The 15,884-nt window shown below is 51.4% G+C and overlaps 1 protein-coding gene across 1 annotated transcript in view; it reads left to right on the top strand.

Annotated features, from left to right (window-relative positions):
- The window catches only part of COL27A1 (collagen type XXVII alpha 1 chain), a 155,980-nt gene extending 140,599 nt beyond the window's left edge, over positions 1 to 15,381 (top strand). The window contains exons 50-61 of the mRNA XM_077142432.1: positions 4,684 to 4,737; positions 5,239 to 5,301; positions 5,630 to 5,683; positions 5,833 to 5,868; positions 5,964 to 5,981; positions 6,229 to 6,264; positions 6,560 to 6,586; positions 7,836 to 7,901; positions 9,506 to 9,674; positions 10,578 to 10,687; positions 12,305 to 12,523; positions 13,479 to 15,381. Coding sequence (XP_076998547.1) covers positions 4,684 to 4,737; positions 5,239 to 5,301; positions 5,630 to 5,683; positions 5,833 to 5,868; positions 5,964 to 5,981; positions 6,229 to 6,264; positions 6,560 to 6,586; positions 7,836 to 7,901; positions 9,506 to 9,674; positions 10,578 to 10,687; positions 12,305 to 12,523; positions 13,479 to 13,625 — 999 coding nt within the window. The 3' untranslated portion in view covers positions 13,626 to 15,381. The remainder of the gene's footprint in view (positions 1 to 4,683; positions 4,738 to 5,238; positions 5,302 to 5,629; positions 5,684 to 5,832; positions 5,869 to 5,963; positions 5,982 to 6,228; positions 6,265 to 6,559; positions 6,587 to 7,835; positions 7,902 to 9,505; positions 9,675 to 10,577; positions 10,688 to 12,304; positions 12,524 to 13,478) is intronic.
- The last annotated feature ends 503 nt before the right edge of the window (positions 15,382 to 15,884 follow it).

Below are 15,884 nucleotides of genomic sequence, written 5' to 3'. Positions count from 1 at the left end.
AGATTGATGGGAACAGAACAGCTGTGTCAAATAGGAAGTCACATGCTGGCATCTGCTGGTCCCTTGCTCCTGGGCTCTGTTGCTGTCAGCCTCTGCTCCTATGGGGGTTCCTCAGTTTGCTTCTCTGGGACTGGCTTTCATCTCCTGGCTTCCCTTGACTCTCTCCAGGTTCTGGCTTGCTTAACAACACATGACAATGGCTGCTGGGTTCCAAGCATCTCCAAACATCCATGTCACTGTTCTCCAAGTGCTGGCATCTGTGACAGTTCTACTCTGAAGTTTCTGTTGGCTCTGTCATTTCTCCAAAATGTTTGCCCTTTTAAAGACTCAGTAATCTAATCAAGACCCATCTAGAATGGGTGGTGTCACATCTCCCTCTAACAAAAGGTCACACCCACATAGGGTGTGTCACATCTCTGTGTAAATAACCTAATCATTAGTCATTAGGAAAATGTACATAAAATCCACTATGAGATGCCACTGCACATCTGTTAGAATGGTTACGATTTTAAAAACTGACCATAACAAATGTAGGCAAGGATGTGGAGCAAGTAGAACACTTCTACTCTGCTAGCGAGAATGTAAAATGGCACAGCCACTTCGTAAAATGCTGGTCAATTTCTTTAAGAGTAAAGCATATACCTACCATAGTCAGTCATTTCTCTCCTAGATATATTTACCCAAGAGAAATGAAAACATTTGTGCCAACAAAGGCTTGCACCCCAAGGTTGATAACAGCTTTATTTGGAATAGCCCGCAGCTGAAAACAATTCAACTGTCCATCAGCACATGAATGGATAAGGAACTTGTGGTATATCCATACCATTGAATATGACTCAGCAATAAAAAAAGGATTGTACTCTTGATACACAGAAAAACATGGATCAATTTCACAACAAGTACACTGAGTGAAAGAAGCCAGATTAAAAAATAATGCTTTCTGTGTGGCTCCATTTACATAAAACTATAGAAAAGGCGAACTATTCTACAGTGAGGAAAAGCATATCAGTGGTCCTTCCAGGGAGAGTTGGCAGAAGGAGAGATTGCAAAAGGGCATGAGAAACCTTTATGGGGTAGTGGATGTTATTGTCTCAATTCTGGTGATTACATGAGTGTACACACTTCAGAATTTATCATACCACACAATTTAAATTGTGTACACTTATCATTTATCTATTATATGTCAGCAACACTGTTTAAAATATTACCCTTTCCTTGCACCTGTCAAGTATGTAGGAGACAGCATTCAAAGTGCAAAATGAACATGCGGACCACATCACAACCTCACTCTGTGAGGCTAGTTAACCTGATACCAAAACCAGAAAAAGACAACACAAGGAAAGGAAACCACACACTAATATCTCTTGTGACTATGGATGTAAAAATTTTTGAGTAAATACTAAGAAACCTAATGCAACAACATATATAAAAAATTATACACCATGACAGATGGGATTTATTCCAGGAATGTGAGGCTGGTTCAACATGTGAAAATCAGTCTATATTCCATAGTAATAGAACAAAGGACAAAAAACACAAGATCATTTCAATCAATGCAGGGAAAGCTTTAGACAAAATCTCAAATACATTCACAATTTAAAAAAAAAAAAACCCACTCAAACTAGTAAGGAAATTCCTCATCGTGATGAAGGGAAGCTATAAAAATCCCACAGCTAATATCTTGTTTATTGGTGAGGGCTAGAAAGCTTTTCCCCTCAGGTCAGGAACAAGACAAGATGTCCACTGTTCTCACTTCTATTCAAATTGTACTGGAGACTCTACACAGGATAATTCAGCAAGGAAAATAAATAAAAGATCCATACTGGACAGGAAGCAATAAAACTGTATTTCAGAGTTTGTCTGTATATAAACTACATGGTCTTGAATATAGAAAATTCTAAGAAATAAGCGCACACTCAAAATTAGAACTGATGAAGTTGCTGGATACAGGATCAATGTACCAAATAGATTGTGTATGTACAATATAGGGAAATCAGTTGCAGTTCAATACACCAGAATTGAAGGATCCAGAAGTGAAACTAAGAAAGGAATTCCATTAAAAATAGCATAAAAAAGAATCAAATATTTAGACATGAATTTGGCAAAAGAATTGTGAGATTTTATACTGAAAGCTTCATAACATTGTTGGAAGAACTTTTAAAAGACCTAAATGAATGGAAAGGCATCACAGGTTCATGGACCAGAATACATAATTATGTTAAGATGGAAATATTCCAAATGACCTATGGATTCAATATAATCCCTACCAAGATCCTAACTGACTGTTTTTTTGCAGAAATTGACGAAATAATCTTAAAATTTAAATGGAAATAAAGAAGACCCAGAATAGCCTAAACAATCTTGAAAAAAGAACATGTTGGAGGACTCACACTTCCCAGTTTCAAAACTTACTGCAAAGCTACAAAATCAAGACAGTGTGGTCCTTGTATAAGAATAGACGTAAACATCAATGGAACAGAGAGTGCAGACACAAACCTGTAATTTATGCTAATTAATTGTCCATGGGGATAGTAAGACAATTCAGTGGGAAAAAAATGGTGCTGGCACAACTGCATAGCCACATGCAAAGAATGAAGTTGGACCCCTGTCTCACACTATACACAAAAATTAATACAAAATACATTACAGACCTAAATCTAAGAGCTAAAACGGTAAAACTCTCAGGAGAATTCATAAGAGTCAATTTTCATAATGCTAAATCACGCAATGTTTTCTTAGATATGGCACCAAAAGCACAAGTGACAAAGGAAAAACTAGATAAATTGAACTTCATCAAATACATTGGACAAAACTTTTGTGCTTCAAAGGGACACGACAAGGATGTGGAAAAAACAACGCAAAGAATAGGAGAAGATATTTACAAGTCATATCTAATAAGGACTTTATATCCAGAACTATAGAGAATTCTTGGAACTCAAGAATAAAATGACAACCCAGTTTTGAAATGGGCAAGGAATTTGAAGACGTACAAAATAAATGCCTGAGAGAATGCTCAATATCATTAGTCATTAAGGAAAGAAAAATCAACAGCACGATGAAATACCGCTTCACACCTTCTAGGATTACTAAAAACCAAAAGACAGTAAGAAGTGTTACCAAGGGTGTGGAGAATGGGAACCCGCATACATGGCTAACGGGACTGTAAAATGGTGCAGCCGCGTTTGGGAAACATTCTGGCAGTTTGTCAAAAGGTTAAACATAGAGTAGTCATATGATCGAGCAATTCTACTCCTAGACAGACACCCAAGAGAATCAGAAACACATGTTCACACAAACCTCTATACGTGGATGTTCATAGGCAGCATTCTTCCTGATAGACAAAAAGTAGAACCAACTCAAATGTCCACCAATTGGTAAATGGCTGAATAGAATGTGGTATATCATGCAATAGAACATTATTCAGCAATAGAAAGGAAGGAAATACTGATAGATGCTACAAGAGGGGTGAAGCTTGAAGAAAAAGATCCCAGTTACAAAAGGCCACATGTTACATGGTTCCATTCACATGAAATATCCCAAACAGACAAATCCATAGAGACTAAGTAGGTTAGTGGTTGCCAAGGGCTGAGGGGAAAGAGTGAGGAGTCACTGCTTTTGGGTACAGAGTTTCTTTGGGAGGGTGCCGCAAGGTTCTGAAACAGACACTGGTAATTGAGGCACACCTCTGTGAATACACCAAAAACCACTAACTGTACATTTTTTGAAAGGTGAGTTATATAATATGTAAATTAAAATTCAATAACGCTGAGTTTTAGGAACAAGTGATACTCAGATTACAGGGGTTCCTCTCTCAGCCTGCCCTCTCAGCTCAGCCTCACCAAGGCTAGGCCCATATTTGCATGATCCCTTGTGTCCTCTGAGACCTTTGAAGGAGATGGTATATTACTCTGTTTTACACATGGGGAAACTGAGGCCAAGCAAGGGGAAGTGCGTGCTCCACATCTCACCACACAGAGTAGAAGCTTCTCTCCCAGGGCTCACTGCCTGGTGAGCTTGAGCTGGGAGCCCAGGAATGTGCATAAACTCAGGGCCCTGGGCTCATCCTTGGCCCCGGCCCGCTCTCACCCCTGCACCTGCTCTCTAGCTGCTTGGAGGAGGGGAGCAGGACCCAGGGAAGGAAGGACACAGGCCAGTGGCCACTCTGGGCCTGAGCCTGGTGTGTTCTCCCACATGGCCTCTGTGGGGTTTGAGCCGCTTCTTGCCCTCTCTGCGCCTCAGTTTGATGCGTCTGTGATGGGGGAATATTGTGCCTCCCTGGGTTGGTTTGGGAACAAAATGAGATGGGCGGATGCAAAGAACCTGCAGGTGGCAAGCCCTTGGGGAATGGGGCGCTGGGCTAGGGAGTCCATGAGCTCATTCATTCTCTTCCTTGAAGACCTAGGACAGGAGACCTTGAGTGTCCTAGTGGCCTGTTTCTCATGGAGTCCCTGCACTGGGCTCCACTTTCTCGTCTGATAGGGGCTCAGGCTCCCATCCATCAGAGCCCAGGACGAGGCAAGGTCTAGTGTGTGATCTGGTCACATTCGCCTGAACGCCCCAAAGTGGAGTCACTGACATCCCCGGAGGGGCCGGGTGGGAGAGGCAGGCCAGGCATCCCAGGTGTCCAGCCGGGCCCCCTTGCCCTCGCCCTAGCAGCACCAGCCCCTCCTGTTCTCCACACAGGGCGACACTGGCGAGATGGGCTTCCCGGGCATCTCTGGCCTCTTCGGACCCAAGGTACAGACTCCCCCTCCCCTCTGCTCCTGTTGGGGTCCATCCATCCACCCCTTCATTCATTCGTTCGTTCATTCATTCAGCTATTTATTGAGCACTTGCCATGTGGGTTGGAACACAGGCAGAATCAAGGAATCCAGGAGAACCTCCGCATCCTTATTTCCATCCGTTCTGGCATTTCAAGCCCAGCTGCACAGGGTGCTCACTCGGTGCCTTGGGCTTGTCACTTGGTCTCTCCCAGACTCAGTTTCCTATCCATAAAACAGGGGTGACATCCATATAGGCTGTTGTAAGGATTCAGTGAGCCTGAGTTATGTACCCTGCGGCCGCCAGGCCGGCCCCTCAGTCACTGCTCAGGAAATGTAATAGCCCAGCGGGGGATCTCTCCGCTAAGGCCTCTCCTGGGTGCGAAGGTGATGGGGGGCCAGACCCTGTGGTGGGGGAGCTGCTGGGACCCCCTCCTGGCACCAGCCAGGCCCAACAGCCCCTCCTGTGCCTCCGCAGGGCCCTCCTGGAGACATCGGCTTCAAAGGCATCCAGGGGCCGCGGGGACCGCCCGGCGTGGTGGTGAGACCCTCCCCCTCTGCCTCCTGGGGACAGGCGCCCCAGGCCACGGTGGCCTCTGTCGCAACCTGGTGGAGCCGTGTCCGCCTCCCTCCTGTGCACTTCCACCCATGGCCCACATGCCTCCGCCGGGCTGGGGCAGCCCCTCCTCTCCCCTGCCCCTCACTCCTGCAGCTCCCTGGGCACACACTAGGGCCAGGAGTGCCTGGCCCGGTCCCTGCTTGAGGGGACATCCCTCCCTGTCCTTGTGAGCACAGCTGTCGCCCCGCACTCACCCTAGACCCTCCTCCCAGGCCTGGGATGAGGACACCGGCCTTTTTCTCTCCCTCAGGGAAAAGAAGGCATCGTTGGGCCCCTCGGGACCCTGGGAGCTTCGGGACTCCCGGTACGTGCAGGGGCTGGGCAGGAAGCTCCTGGGTCCCCTTGGGTCACCGGCTCCACATGGTCTGTGACCCAGCGCTGCCTAAGCCTCGGTTTCCCATCTGTGAAATGGGGCCTCACTGTGAGCCTCTAACTGGCTGGTTTTTACTGCAGGGCCCGAAGGGCGGCAGAGGCAGCCGAGGGGACACGGTGAGTATACATTTGGGGGTCAATGCATGTGGGTGGGAGAGGGTGGGCTCTTGAGATGGGCTCCCTAACTCTGTTCTGCTTCTGTCTCTCTCCAGGGATTGCAAGGTCCGCAGGTGAGTGGATCGGGGTGTGGGGCTGTGGCGTGGGGCTGGGATGGGTGAGGACGCTCTGGCTTCTCCTTGCCAGGGCTACTGATGCCCCGGGCGTGTGCTCCCTCTGGAGCCCAGGCTCCCCATCCAGGCCCATCTGCGCCCGGGCCCCTTGTCCCTTGGCCTCAGTCCTGTCAGGAAGGGCTGGGGTCGGGGTGGGCATGGCAGGCCTCTGCCGACCCAGGCCTACTGTCTTCTCCTCTTCCTCCAGGGACCTCCTGGCCCAAGAGGGCGGCCTGGCCCACCGGTAGGTAGCTGGGACCTCCTCCCAGGGGCAGCAGCTAGGCTCCCTTTGAATGAGCCCCAAAGCTTTGCAGAGGGCACTTACCCTGGCCTTGGACCCCAGAGGATGCAGAGGCTTCTGGGAGAGGGTGAACCAGCCCACGCGGGCCTCTTGCCTGGGAGAGTGAAGACCAGGCCCCTAGGAGAGCCGAGACCAGTGTGGCAGCCCTCTCGTGCCCCAATAGCTCCTGCTGTCTCCTGACAGCCCCGGACCCAGGACCCTGTCTCTATCAAACTCTGACCTGCCCTCTTCTTTACAGGGCCCGCCAGGGAGACCTATCCAGTTTGTAAGTTGGAGAACATTATCTTTTGCCTATTTGGGGTAGGGTCTGGGGGACAGCTGACCACTCTGACCCTAGTAGCCAAAACCCTAAGGGAACAGAAAGTGCCCTGGGCTAGCAAGCAGGAGGGCATGCCCCCAACTGTGACTGCTGGGCTGCCCTGTGCACATGGGCTGATTTATGAGTGCACCCCTGCCCCCTGCCCCATCTCAGAGTCCTTGAGCCCAATGGCAGCTGGGGAAGGAGGCAGACCCATCCCCAACAGAGAGCACTGGACACTGTCATTGTCTGACACCAACCCTAGCACTGGGAAGATGATGCAGTTAGGAAGTGGCAGGACATCGAGTGAACTTGAGAAAAGCCTATAGAGTCCTGGCTCTGAGAGCACAAAGACAAAGGGTTGGATCTGCGATGGGAAGCATGAGATTGTGGGAATCCAGGCAAGTGGGGTCCTCACCCAGCCTGGGGATGGGAACTTTGGGAAAGGCTCCCCATTGAGGATGACATCTTTAGGATGAGCAGAAGGTACGATTTCTCAACCTCAGCACTACTGACATTTTGATCCAGTGTGTGCTTTGTGGTGGGTGGCCACCAGTGCATTATGAGATATGTACCAGCATCCCTGTCCTCAACCGGCTAGAAGGTGCTAAACGTATCCCTTCTCCCAGTTGTGACAACCCAGACTGTTTCCTGAACCCTGGAGGACAACATCACACCCAGTTGAGAACCAGTGGTAGAGGAGGAGAGCCAGGTGGGGCATTGGAGGGAAGGAATAGTGTTCAGGCCATGGGAGCAGCATGTGCAAAAGCCCTGGGGCTAAGAGGATCATGGCATTGCTGAACTTGGAAGTACTACAGCGCATCTGGTTGGTAGAGCTTATGGGGGAGAGGAGAAAGATGAGGCTGGAGGGTGAGGTACAGCACTCAGGAGGACTTGTAACCATACTTAAGAGCTTAGGCTTGAAACTGAGAATATTGAGGAGCTATGGGAACACTTGAAGGAAGGGAGGAGCCGAGTCAGTTTTGAGTCTTAGAGTTCCCTGTGGCTGCAAGGAGAGGAAGGACAGACAGTGCCTCAGAGGGCCTGTGATTGGCCAAGGTCCCATATCGCCCTTTTCCCCGAACTCCACGCCTGATGGACTTGGTTTTAAAGGGGAAGGTAAGGTGGGAGAGCACCCACTCAAGGCCTGGGGCTCATGTGGTGGACAGAGGATCCTGGGGGCCCAGGACACAGATCCTCTCTTCTTCCTGCACAGCAACAGGATGACCTTGGGGCTGCTTTCCAGAAGTGGATGGACACCAATGGAGAATTCACCCCAGAGGTACTGCCTAGAGCTCTGCCTGTGTGGGGTGCCTTCCTGGAGGAAGCAGATATAATGACCCTCACATGGCCGGCACCCTCCATGGCACCACTCCACATGTTTCTTAGCCCTGGTCTCCATGGCATCTCCCACCACAGATGGGGGCGGACTCCCAAGGCTCAGTGGGGTGGCCACTGGTCCAGGTATCAAGGCTATGGGAGCCAAGCAGGGGCCAGAAACAAGCCCTGGGCCCTGTGGGGGCCCCCCTCTGCAGCCTTGCCCCCTTCCCATGATGAGGACCTAACTGTCCCCAGATCAGACCTCCTACCACCAGCTTGGGGGTTTCTCTGAGGCTGGCCCAGTGCTGGATGCTGGGGAAAGACTGATGCAAGTTGCAGCCTCTGCATTCTCTGAGTGCTGTGCAGGGACAGACCACATGGGGTCCCTCATTACTATCCAGGGATGTCTATGAAAAAACACCTTGGTCGCCCAAGGTGCAGTGGAAGCAGCAGGGGGAGCTTCCTCCCCCTTGTAGATGTCATTTATATTGCTTCCAGGGATGGCTCTGACCTGGAAGGTTAGGGAACCTTGTGCAAGTTACAGCCACTTCCCCTTGTGCATCTCGGTAAGTGGTAATAGAATGCAATGGGAGCTTATTTCTCCTGCACATAAAGGCTAATTGGCTTGTTAATCAAGTTCTTAGGGGCCTGTGGGGGCTCTGCCTTCTCCCACCCATGGCCACAAGGTCACTGGGTGCAGCATGGGGTGAAGAGGGAGAATACTGCAGAGGTGTTTATGAGCCTACGTCCATCTCTTCTGCTGTCCTTTCCTCAGCTGAGGTGCAGACTCTTGCCCCACCCCAGCCCACCCTTGAGCTGTGGCCATGGAAGCTGGGAGATGTAGTCCAGCTGCGTGTCCAGGCAGAAGAAGAAATGGATTAGTGGAGCGGCTGCCAGTCTCTGCCACACACAGAGATGCACATGCAATGCACACACACAACCACATATGCCCCCCACCCCCACCCACAGGCATACATACAGGCACACCACCTCCATAACTCGAGATACACAAGGGTCGACTGAGCTCTGATTTGTAGCTGTGGAAACTGAGGCCGAGGTGCACTCAGGCAGGAGCCCCCTCTGCAGCCCTGTCCTCCCGCCCAGAGGAGATGCACTCCTTCTCTGTGCTGCAGTCCTCTGTCCTGGAGCTTGAGCTGGTCTCAGTTCTGTCTTGGTGCCTCACAGAAGCCCCTGCCTCCTACCTGCAGGGAGCCCGGCAGGGACCAGGTGCTCCGTAAGCCTGCTCCTCTCTGCACCTCCTCCTCCCAAACTCATTCTGGACAGGGATTTAGGGCCACTCCCCGATGTCCCGGGCACCCTGGGGAAATCTGACTGACACTCTGCCGCCCTCACTCTTGGGGCTGTCATGGGAGACCCACCACCACCACTTCTCATCCCTTGTCCTCAGCTTCTAAAGCTGTGAAATGGAGGGAACCCAACCTCTGCCCCAACTAGGACCCTGGAACTGAGAAGCCCCCCGAGTACTGGGGACTTGAGGGAGTGGGGCTCAGTTCTTGGGCTGGGCCTGGACTTTCAGCAGCCCATGGCCACCCCTCTCCCCTACAGGGTCCCGGCCATCGGGAGCAGCTGGTGATGGAGCAGGGAGGGGAGATCTTCAAAACCTTACACTACCTCAGCAACCTCATCCAGAGCATTAAGACGCCCCTGGGCACCAGAGAGAACCCCGCCCGGGTCTGTCGCGACCTCATGGACTGTGAGCAGAAGATGGTGGATGGTAAGAGGGTCTGCAGGGCCTGAAGATGGCTCCCTGGGAGCTGGGGGAGGAGGACCATGTGATTGGCTCATTTGGCCAAGTGTCTGTCCTCGGAAACCTAGACCCATGTGCGGTCATTTATTCATTCAATAAACAGTCACTGAGCCCCACCAGGTGCTCCCTGGGCTATGGGGATATGAGAGTGAAGTCAAGGACTGGGCCCACCCCACCAGAGCCACAAGACCCACAAGACACATCATTTCACTGCAGTGAGATAAGACCTTTGGCAGAAAAAGCCCCAAGGGCTGAGGCAGGCCTTGCCCCATCAAGGCTTCCTGGAAGAGCCAGCATTTCCCCCTTTCTATCCTCATCTCGTTTGTCTCTCTTCTCTCTGATGAACTTGGTGAGCTTGTGCAGGCCCCTGCTCAGTTCCCAGCCACGCTCTGCTCACCTGCACGAGGAGGTAGGGCTGGATGGCTGATTGCCTCATGCTCAGCTCAGAGGCCTTGCCTCCCTCAGGAGTTCAATGGGGAGGCCAAGCAGATGGTGGGTTCCTGACTCCCACCCCCATCCCCTTGCAGGACATAGCAGGGGTCCCAGGACTTGGTAGAGAAGCCACCCAGCTAAATGACCCCTGAGTCCCTTGGGCAATGACTTAGCCTCTCTCAACATCAGTTGGCCCCTCTGGGGAATGGAGGCATCACTATAGCCAGCCAGAGAAGCACTCAGCCTTGTGGTCCCCTCCAGGGGCTCTGCCTCTGAGGGTATCCTATCCCTGTGCTACCAGGAGTCCCTGCCTTTAAGCCTAATTAGGGCTCAGGGGGTCACAAGGTGCAGTGTCTATCTGCAGAGCTAAGCCCAAGGCCCCTCGCCACATGATCCACCTCCACCTCACCTCACCCTACCCCATTCTTCTGCCTGCAGGTACCTACTGGGTGGACCCAAATCTTGGCTGCTCGTCTGACACCATCGAAGTCTCCTGCAACTTTACTCATGGTGGACAGACGTGTCTCAAGCCCATCACAGCCTCTAAGGTACCCATCTGCTCCCCACCCTGCCAGGCCCCAGCCTGCCCTGGGAGGAACCGGTGGAGGTTGTGGTCTGAGCCCTGGTGGACTTGCCATCTGACCTTGGACAAGTCACCCCTCTTTCTGAGCCTCAGCTTCCTCGTCCATGAATTGGGAAGAGTTGAATTAGATGCCTGGTGTCTAAGCCCTTTCAGATGTTATGATGCCGATGATTCTTCAACTAGAATCTCTTGCCTTAAACCTAAAATGGAGTGATTGGCCCCGCTGATCTGGATGGGAGAACCATGAGCCGTCAGCACAAATGTCAGGGTGATGCTTACCTGGGACAGCTGCAGGGAGTTGATTCGGCCAGTGTTTACCTAGTGGTCGATGAGCACCTGCCCTGTGCCTGTCTCCGGGCTGGGAATTGCAGATGGCTCAGGGCTGCTCACCAAAAACCAGGCAGGCAGAGCCAGTAGGAAGAGACTGCTCCGTCTTCCAGGGCACCACGCCATGACTCATGTGTCTGTACTTCCTGGAAGCCTTCCACATGTGGTGAGGGTTCAGCTCGCAGTGAGAAGAGCTGCCCTGGTGCCAGGAGAGGTGGGGACCCAGGGCCTCCTTGTGGTCCAGCTCCTTGTCCCACACAGGGAAGCACCAGGAGGGGCCTTTGAGCTGACCGTGCCAGGCTCAGCATTTGAGGGCCTCTAAGTGAAGCAACCCATCAGCTGATGGACAGCCTTTGTTGGGTCCCTATGGATGCCAGGTACCAGGTACCAGGATTCAGTAGGGAGCCCGGCGGACTCCCTGCCCCAGCCCCACCCCACATACTCAGCCAGGGCTCCCTGTCCAGGGTTCTCTGCTGGTGACTTTTCCCTTGGACTCTAAGGTGTGGGGGTCGCTTTGCAAATCCCCCTGAGAGAAGGAGAATCTGCAGCTGGCTACCAGGTTGGCAGTGCACATGCCCATCAGGGTCACCGTGGCCCTCGGGAGCAATGACAGTGGGGCAGGCCCTTGGAGGGGAGCTGCTCCAGTCACAGATCCTGCCTGTTTGTTCTCAGCCTGCTGCTTCCTGTCAGCACCTTGCCCCACTGCACAGGGTTCTTGGCCACGGGGATTTGGGGATGTAGAAGGCGTGGGGGATGGACAGATGATGGATCAATGGATTGGTGCAGCAGGGGTGGAAAAACGTCAAAGTTGGTGGCTCTGGGTACCTGGAGGTGGGTGGGGGTATGAAGGAGTTCTGTATAGGGGTTATATTATTTTTCTAACTGTCCTATGGATTTGAAATTATTTCAAACTAAGAATATTTTTTTAATGTTAAAAAATAAAGATAAGATGAGGAAGAGAATTCTCTTTTCCTCAGCACTGCAAGGGCCTCCGAACTTGGGAGAGCTCCTCATCTCCTCTGGGCCTCTCTGATCCCTCTCCTCTGCCCCAAAGACCCTCCATGGAGTGGGGGAGTGGGTCAAGGACGTGGGCCTGCAGGCTGGCCCCTGTTCAGGCAGTCCTGAGTTCCCCTGTCCCCCTTCCCACCCAGGGCAGTGCTTACCAGCAAGGGCCTGTCCCCTCCAGAGTGGGGTGAAGAGTCCCGAGGGCTTGGGGCACAGACCCGACCCCCTCACTGCCGCATCTGCTCCGCAGGCCGAATTTGCCATCAGCCGGGTCCAAATGAATTTTCTGCACCTGCTCAGCTCCGAGGTGACTCAGCACATCACCATCCACTGCCTCAATATGACCGTGTGGCGGGAGGGCTCCGGGCAGACCCCAGCCGAGCAGGCTGTGCGCTTCCGGGCCTGGAATGGGCAGATATTTGAAGCTGGGGGTCAGTTCAGGCCCGAGGTGTCTATGGATGGCTGCAAGGTAACTCTCAAAGCCCCTGCAGCCCCTCACACCGAGTCAATCAGAAAAACCGGTTTCCTCTATAAAATGTTGACAAGTCTGTATAACATTAGTATAATGATATGTGTGTTTTTCATATAATTTTATTTACTTTCTGCCCCGGGAAACTTCTAGGGAATGCTCCGGGCTAGTGCAGATTCTCCAGGCTGGTAGACGTTATACTTATTTGCAAAGCTGCTTACAGGAGGATTGGTATTCCTGTCTGCTGCTGCCCTAGTCAGTCTAATTTCTTGTCTTAATTGTTTGGTCGCTTTTGGATGCCCAAAACAAGGTGGTTGCCAGGGAAGGGAAGTTCAGCAAACTGCCAAACCAGAAAACCCAGTTTCAAGAGACTTTTGAAACTGATAATGTATGGTTTACACGAGCGTGTGGAAGAAACCAATATTCATGCACAGCTATGAGGAAAAATATATCAGTGGAGGCTTTCTGGCCACCAACTATGAGGCCAAATATTCCTTAGTCTTTGGCTCCAGCATCTCCACTTCTAGAATCTGTCCTAGGGAAAGAATTGAGAGGAGCATGAAGAGTTCAGTGGTCTTCACTGCAGTGTTACTTACCAACAACAAAACATTGACAAGTCCGATAAATATGCGATTGCTCTAGTCTAAGGCCAGGTGGCTGCTGGGCATCCTGAGGAGAGCCGTGGGAAAGTGCTCAGGGAGTGGGGCATCACGGCAGATGGGTGCTGTCCACCCTCATCATTGTGGCCTCTGTCGTCAGGAACCTGCCTGTCGGCTTCGAGTCCCCGTGGCTCTTTCCCGGCACCCCCCGTCATGCACAGGCAAAGCCCAGCCAAAGCAACCCCACTCTAGCAGAGGTGGAACAAGGCTGGTTCCGTCTTCCCTAACTGAGTGTTTCTAAGGAGTGTTCTAGAAAGCCCTGACTGAGAGGGGCAGTGTCTTCCTTCTTCCCTCAGGTCCAGGATGGCCGCTGGCATCAGACAGTCTTTACCTTCCGCACCCAGGACCCCCAGCAGCTGCCCATCATCAGCGTGGACAACCTCCCTCCTGCCTCCTCAGGGAAGCAGTACCGTCTCGAAGTTGGACCCGCGTGCTTCCTCTGACCTCTCACCTCCTGGCTGCCTGGGCCTCGTGGGGGAGGAAAATGGAGGAAGAGGCAAGGGGAGGACACCAAGGGAAGGTGGGCCCAGGAGAGGCAGCCCACCTGCCCAGGAGATGGGGCAGTCGCCCAGCTGTGTTCTGCCCAGTGGAAGTCGGTGGGGAGCATAGGGGACAGAGTGCCCTGGGGAGCCACTGGACCCAGCTCTGCCCCGAGGACTGACCAGAGAGCCAGCCAGGGCCGGCCAGGCCTGCCAGTGCTGCAGCCCATGGCCTGTCCCTAGCTCTGTGGCCGCCCCCTTCCTTCCCCAGCATCCTGCCCACAGAGCCCCATGTTCAAGCCAACTCAAGGGAAGGGGCATCTCGCCAGCTGGTCCCTGCCAGGGAGCTTTTGATGTGCAATATTAGAAAGGAGACATGAAAAACAGGAGGAAAGGAATAAGTATATATATATATATATAATTTAAACCAGCATGGAGAAGAGGTGTTCCTGTTGTCCCCTGGGAAGGAGGTGAGGCCACGAGAAAGAGCAGCCCGGGGGCGGGGGTGCTAGGTGGGGAGTAGGAGAGGCAAGCTCTGAGGGGCTGGGGGTGCCCACGTTTGCTACCTCCCACTGTGAAATCGCTGGTGCTCAAATTGTCTTGTTGTGTATGTGATTTTTTTTAAGGGAAAAAATACCTATTTAAGATTCTTAAGGTGCTACCATTTTGCCACAGACTTTGAAGAAACTTTAAATGTAGGATCTATCCTACATCTTCCTCTCTCCTCCAAATGACAAGCTTTGGGGAATTTAAATTTTTTCTTATCATCACCCTTGTGTTCGTCAGGCTATCTGCTAAAGAGGGAAAAAAAAGCAAAAAAACTTAAAAAAAAAAACAAAAAAACCTACTAGAAACCAGAAGTAGAGAGCTTTTTACATTTTAACTTATGGATTTTGAAATGTTTGTCCTCTTCAGGCAGGGAGCAGGCCTGAGCACAAAGGATTTTACCTTGCCTTTGGTACCGCTCAGGAGAAGTTAGGCTTGCCTTGGAGGCAGGACCTCGAGGGGGCTGGAAGTAGCGCTGGCTTTGAAGAAACCACGTGAGTGGTATTGGGTCAGGGCCCGCCGTGGAGCTGAAATCAAGGCAAAGCCATGGAATGCAACCTCCAAGGGCCGCCCTTCCAGGAGCCCCGCCTTCTAGGGTGCATCCTCCTTGAGATTTCATTGTCACTGTAGTCTATAGAAGCCCAGTGTCAGTAACTCCAAGAGTAAAATGGGCTGAGGGGAAGAAGTACGGGAATCTTGGAGCTCAGTTTATAGCGATATTCAGTGTAATCTGGATTGTAGTGTCTCTGCGAAGAAGTCAGCACCCAAGTTGAATTTGGGGGTTATTTTTAACTACAGAATTATTTTTATAGAAGGGGAAGAGTGTCGTGAAAGTCTTTCTTTGTGTATTTTCCCAAAATGGTGTCTCTTTGGGAACTGGATTTGATTCTCACCATTTGATCCCTCGCTGTGGCCCATGCCCTACCCTGGCCTCCGGGCCGCCTGCTGACCTGGGCGCTCCCGACAGAAGGGCGTGTTGGCAGCAGCTCGGGCCTCGCTCAGTGCTCGGTCTCCCCACACTGCCGGCCTGGCCTGTCCCCACCTAGTTCTTGTTTCTTTTCTGCTGTCCTCGTCATGTCTCTGTCCACATGTCAGTGTGTTAGACCCCAGTGGGCTCTGTTTCTTCCTTTCCCTTCTGGATTTTAAATAAATATTTAAAGCTGAGGCGATGGAATGGCATTTGTGGCTGTGTGCTTCTTGTCAAGTTGTGTGTGTGTGTGTGTGTGTGTGTGTGTGTGTGTGTGTGTGTGTGTGTGAAGGTTCAGGCCAGGCTGGGGGTGGGAGAGCAGTGGGGGGCATGCTTAGAGGGTGCCCAGCCCCAGCTGCTTCCCCAGAGGAGGGAGGGGACAGGGGGAGGTGAGGGGCCTTGGACTGGGGGTGGTAAAGGAAGAGACTTTGAGTTCCATAGGGAGGGGCATCAGGTTACATGAAAAAACACTTTTTTAAAGTTGCAGTAAATAAGCACAGCATAAAATCTACCATTAGTGTCATTTAATCCATTCACAGTTTTGAGCAAGTATCATCACTGTCTAATTCCTGAATATTTTTATTACCCCAAAGTGTGTATGATTGTGAAAACATATCCGACCCTACTTTTTCCAGGGTATGGACAGATGAGTAAAAAAATATGGATAAAAAATTAATAAATGACAGAGTGCATAAGGGGTAAAATAAATC

Source organism: Tamandua tetradactyla, chromosome 2 (genome assembly GCF_023851605.1).
Source record: "Tamandua tetradactyla isolate mTamTet1 chromosome 2, mTamTet1.pri, whole genome shotgun sequence".
In the NCBI taxonomy this organism is placed as follows: Eukaryota; Metazoa; Chordata; class Mammalia; order Pilosa; family Myrmecophagidae; genus Tamandua; species Tamandua tetradactyla.
Note: the sequence above shows the minus strand (reverse complement) of the source record. Positions and strands in the feature narration are given on the sequence as shown.